This window comes from Ochotona princeps, chromosome 15 (assembly GCF_030435755.1).
Source record: "Ochotona princeps isolate mOchPri1 chromosome 15, mOchPri1.hap1, whole genome shotgun sequence".
NCBI lineage: Eukaryota > Metazoa > Chordata > Mammalia > Lagomorpha > Ochotonidae > Ochotona > Ochotona princeps.
Window position 1 is genome coordinate 1,980,569 of NC_080846.1, and position 4,418 is coordinate 1,984,986.

The window sequence follows — 4,418 nt, forward strand, 5'->3', positions numbered from 1 at the left end:
CTGAAACCACACTTCCACACAGCCGGGGAACTGACTTTGCCAGCACCAACAGGCCTGCTGTTGTCAGTGAAATGGGTACCTAAGACTTACTCTTCCCCAGTGTCGGCACCCCTTGTTACTACAATTCTTTAGCTTGAAACTGCACTGAAATTCTTTTCCGTGTTGGTCTCCAGTCGCAGAAAACGCTGTCTGTTGAAATTAATGGCTACTGCGATTCCAAGGCAGATTTCTCCCCCCACCGAAAACAAAATGTAGCCCACGGGGAGGGCAGCGGGTGGAAAGCCAGCCCTGCGGGCCTGGACGTGGCTGGCATGCTGGTCCCCACAGGTGTGGGAGTGTGCACCAGGGAGGCACGGGCTGCTGCTGAGGGCTGGTGCGGCTGGCCGCTGGACTCGGCAGGCTGCCGGGAGGCTGGCCACGGCGGGCATCCCGCGGACCTGAGGCTGCGAGGCGACTAGGAGGGTCGCAGGGAAGGCCGGAGTTCGCTGTAACCCACCTTGTCCGGGAGGAGGCAGGCAGCAGGTGCGCCTCCGCCTGGGGCTCGCGGCTCAGCACCCTGCGCCACCTCGTCCCTCGGAGCCCGGGCCTCGGCCAAGCCAGCGCTGCAGGCCGGCTCCGCGCGCCCCGTCAGGCGGAAGGCCAGAGCCGCAGGCCCGAGCGCCCGGCCGGGCACCGCAGGACGCGCCTCAGGCGGAAGCCGGCCGCCCGTCGGAAGCGAGCTGCGCCTGCGCCGGGCGTCGCTGGGCGGGGCGGCACCGGCGCCGCGGACGGTGAGTGCGGCTGCGGGCCCCCAACCGGGCTGGGGGCTGGGGGTGCGGGCCTGAGCCGGGCTGGGGGCTGGGGGTGCGGGCCTGAGCCGGGCTGGGGGCTGGGGGTGCGGGCCTGAGCCGGGCTGGGGGCTGCGGGCCTGAGCCGGGCTGAGGGGTGGGGGTCCCGAGCCGGGCTGGGGGCTAGGGGCTGCGGGCTGGGGGTGCGGGCCTGAGCCGGGCTGAGGGGTGGGGGTCCCGAGCCGGGCTGGGGGCTGGGGACTGGGGGCTGCGGGCTGGGGACTGGGGGCTGGGGGCTGCGGGCTGGGGGTGCGGGCCTGAGCCGGGCTGGGGGCTGCGGGCCAGGCTCTCAAAGTGATGCGCCTGATCTCTGGCCCTTGCAGATGGCGGGTGAGGCAGAGCGCCGGGCCCTTGGTGTGTTCCAGTGCCAGCTCTGCAGCTTGACAGCGCCCTACAGCTACGTGGGCCAGAAGCCCCCCAACACCCAGTCTGTTGTGTGAGTACATGTGGTGGGGGATTCAGTCTGACTCCGGGCTTGGGGTGTCCTCGGCCTGCCCTCACTCAGGCTCTGGACGATTCCAGTGTGGCCTAAGGAGATGCCGACCTGGCTTGAGGGCATCTGAGTCTTCCAGAACCCCTGGCCCTGTTCTGCCCACACAGTCCAGCCCTGGGTTAGACACTGGGTGGCCCGGGCTGGAGCGGCCGAGCAGTGGTGGGGTGGCATGACACTGCCTCCTCCTAGGGGGTGCGCTTGTGGTTCCTGCCTGTGGGGCCGGGCCCGGGACGCCTGTCTGTGGGCCATGTGTGCTCTGCGGGCAGTGAGACCAGGGGGCCTCTCCCTGCGGGTCTGACCAGAGCAGGCCAGGGTAGAGACCCAGGCCTCAGCCTGCTTCCAGCTGATCCTTGAGCAGTAGTCCTGCGGTGGGAACGCTCCCCGTGTGTGCTTGTTGGGACACTGTGGCATGGGACCCCTTCAGGCTGACCCTACTGTGCGGTATGGGGCTTTCTGCCTGCGGTGCCAAGGAGGGCTCGGTGCACCTTTGCAAACCCTGGCTGGTACGGCAGGACGGTGCCTGGGCCCGCATGGTGGCAGTGGTCTCCTCTCGGCTGAAGCGGCGTCCTCGTTGGCAGGCTGGGTTCGTGCCCTGTGGCACGGATGCTGCACCCAGCAGTGCAGGCCCAGTGGCTGCTCTCGCCCAGGAGGGAACCGTCCAACAGACTGCCAACTGGTATTTTTTTGTCCCGCAGCCTCCTGGAGGAGAGTTACGTCATGAAGGACCCCTTTTCCTCGGACAAGGCCGCCTTCCTGGTCCTCGGCGCACAGTGCAGCCTGTGCAACAGGCTTGTGTGTGTGGGCCCGGTGCGTAAGCCACATGGGCCATTGTGGGGAGGGGGAGGCCAGCGGGCTTGCCTGTGATCCAGGAGGCCCCATGGCCTGCTCCTGGCTTGGGCCCCCGAGGGGCTGGAGGGGTGGGGTGTTAGGGTGCAGCCTAGAGTGGGAGCAGAGTTTCCTGAAGCTTGTGTGAGCCTGGGCTTGTCCTGCAAGTGAGGCTTCGTTCTGTCGGGTCCCCAACCTAGTGAGAGAAGGTGAAGTGTTACCTCCACTTTAAAGACAAACTGAAGCTCCAAGAGACCAGGTGTGCCAAGTTCACCCGGATGACTGAGGATGGGCGGAGGGCAGCAGGGTGCCCGAGCGTAGTTTTGAAGTCTGGCAAGCGAGCCATTAGGGGCAGTGTGCACACGGGATCCCTTGTCACACACCTGCTCCAGCCTGTGGAGATCAGGTGGACTGGGCAAGTCGAAGTTGAGACCAAGATGGGCACAGTGGGGCTTGAACCGCACTGGGTGAGAACAGGAGAGGGTGCCCATGTGGCATCCGTAATCCTCAGCGTTGATGGATGAGGGCCCTGGCAGCAGAGCACTCGCGAGAACTGCAGGAGAGGCAGCCATGAGGTGTATTTGCTGGGACAAGGTAACAGAGCAGAGTCCTAAAACATGTCCTGATTAGCATGTTTCTCTGTGAGAGTCCAGGACGGGTGACCCTGCTGGACCGGTCCTGCTGCCCCCCTCACACCCGGCCCCTGGCATCCCTTGGACCCACTGTGGCAGTTGCACCTCCTGATATCACGTGTAGGACCTATCCAGGAAGGGACAGGGGGGTGCCCACTGGCAGCGCACACCTGCTGCCAACACCCCTGACCTGACTTCATCATGTGGCCATGCCCACGCACAGAGGGGACTGGACACCAGATCAGGCCCACGCGTCCTAGTGTTGCAGGTGGTGGGCAAGTGGGCAGGGCTGGACAGTTGTGGCTTCCTGTCTGGAGCAGCCTCCCACGCCCAACTGTGAGAGCCCAGGTCTGGCTGCGGCCTCCTGTCCTGACAGAGCCTGTGGGTTGCATGTCGGCTGGGTAGCTGAGGCCCTCATGCTCCTGCCTGGTGGCCGTGTGGCATGGGCCCAGCCCTTGGGGAAGCTGTGGCGTACCCCCAGACTCACCCCCCTCTCCCCCCCTCCCAGGAGTGCAGTCTCTTCTACACCAAGAGGTTCTGCCTGCCTTGCGTCCGGGAGCATCTCAGTGCCTTCCCGCAGGAAATTGGGCAAGACATGGAAAAAAGGAAAGCTCCCTCCAAGAAGCCCTCCAGCCAGCACACGCATGAGACGTGACCACCTCTGGGGCTGGGGGCCGGGCAGCGCGATGCAGATCTCCTGGCCACCCAGAGCCAGGAGTGCTCCGAGCTGACAGCACCGTGGCTAGCCTCATTCCTGGCCCTAGGGGAACAGCAGCTGTGCCTGAGGGAGCCATGCTGGGACGTGCCTGGACATCTGGCGAACCCAGCCTGCGAGCTTGAGCACCCAAGAGGGTCCCGTGGGCGTGGGGGCCAAAGGCTAGGCTGCTGTAGGAACGGTAGCAGTGGCCTTTGGGAGCGAGCCAGCAGCTGTGAGCGGGCAGTTTCCACTCTGTCCTGTGTCACGCTGGGGAGTCTGGCTTGTGAGTGCCCCACGGGTACAGCTTGCTGGGGTCGCTTGGAGGCAGGAGCTCTCAGTGCTCCGGGGCCAGGCACTGTGTTGGTGAAAAATAAAGTTCTTCACAGAATGATGTGGGCCCAGTGTTCTATTTTGAGAGACCCACACTTAGAGAGTTTGACGGGCAGAGAAAAGAGAGAGCGAGCTAGCCCCAGTGTGTGGATCAGGCCAGAGCTCAGGGCCCAGAGCCCAAGCACTTGGGCTGTCACCACTGGCTCCCAGCGTGCGTCAGGAAACTGAATCATGAGCAGGGCCGGGAACCTAGGCCAGGCGCTGTGCTGCGGGGTGCAGGACGGGTGTCTGTCCCCACACCCACTGGCTCCAGTGACTGTAGAGGGTTGGATGCTGCGTCCCAGAGCCACCTTGTCCCTGACCCCTTCTGTGCAGAGGAGCCAACCTCAGGGGTGAGTGTGGGGACAGCAAACAGGGACCGCGGTAGCTGGGGACTGGACTTGCCTTAAAACCGAGTCACTTGTATCATAGCACTACCCACTCACACCTCTGCAGGCAATTTTAAAAAATAGTTTATTTTTTAAAACCATTAAGGCAAAACTGTACCCTGAAATTAACTCTTTACATTCATCAGTCTTACAGTAGGACATTCCAAACATATACATTCCCAACAA

The 4,418-nt window shown here is 63.7% G+C and overlaps 1 protein-coding gene across 1 annotated transcript; it reads left to right on the forward strand.

Annotated features, from left to right (window-relative positions):
* The first annotated feature begins 1,114 nt into the window (after positions 1-1,114).
* CDPF1 (cysteine rich DPF motif domain containing 1) lies at positions 1,115-3,474 on the forward strand. The gene is made up of 3 exons (XM_004589716.2): positions 1,115-1,263; positions 2,016-2,127; positions 3,286-3,474. Exons 1-3 carry the CDS (start codon positions 1,151-1,153, stop codon positions 3,430-3,432), a joined length of 372 nt encoding a protein of 123 aa, XP_004589773.2. The 5' UTR covers positions 1,115-1,150; the 3' UTR covers positions 3,433-3,474.
* Positions 3,475-4,418: the final 944 nt, after the last annotated feature.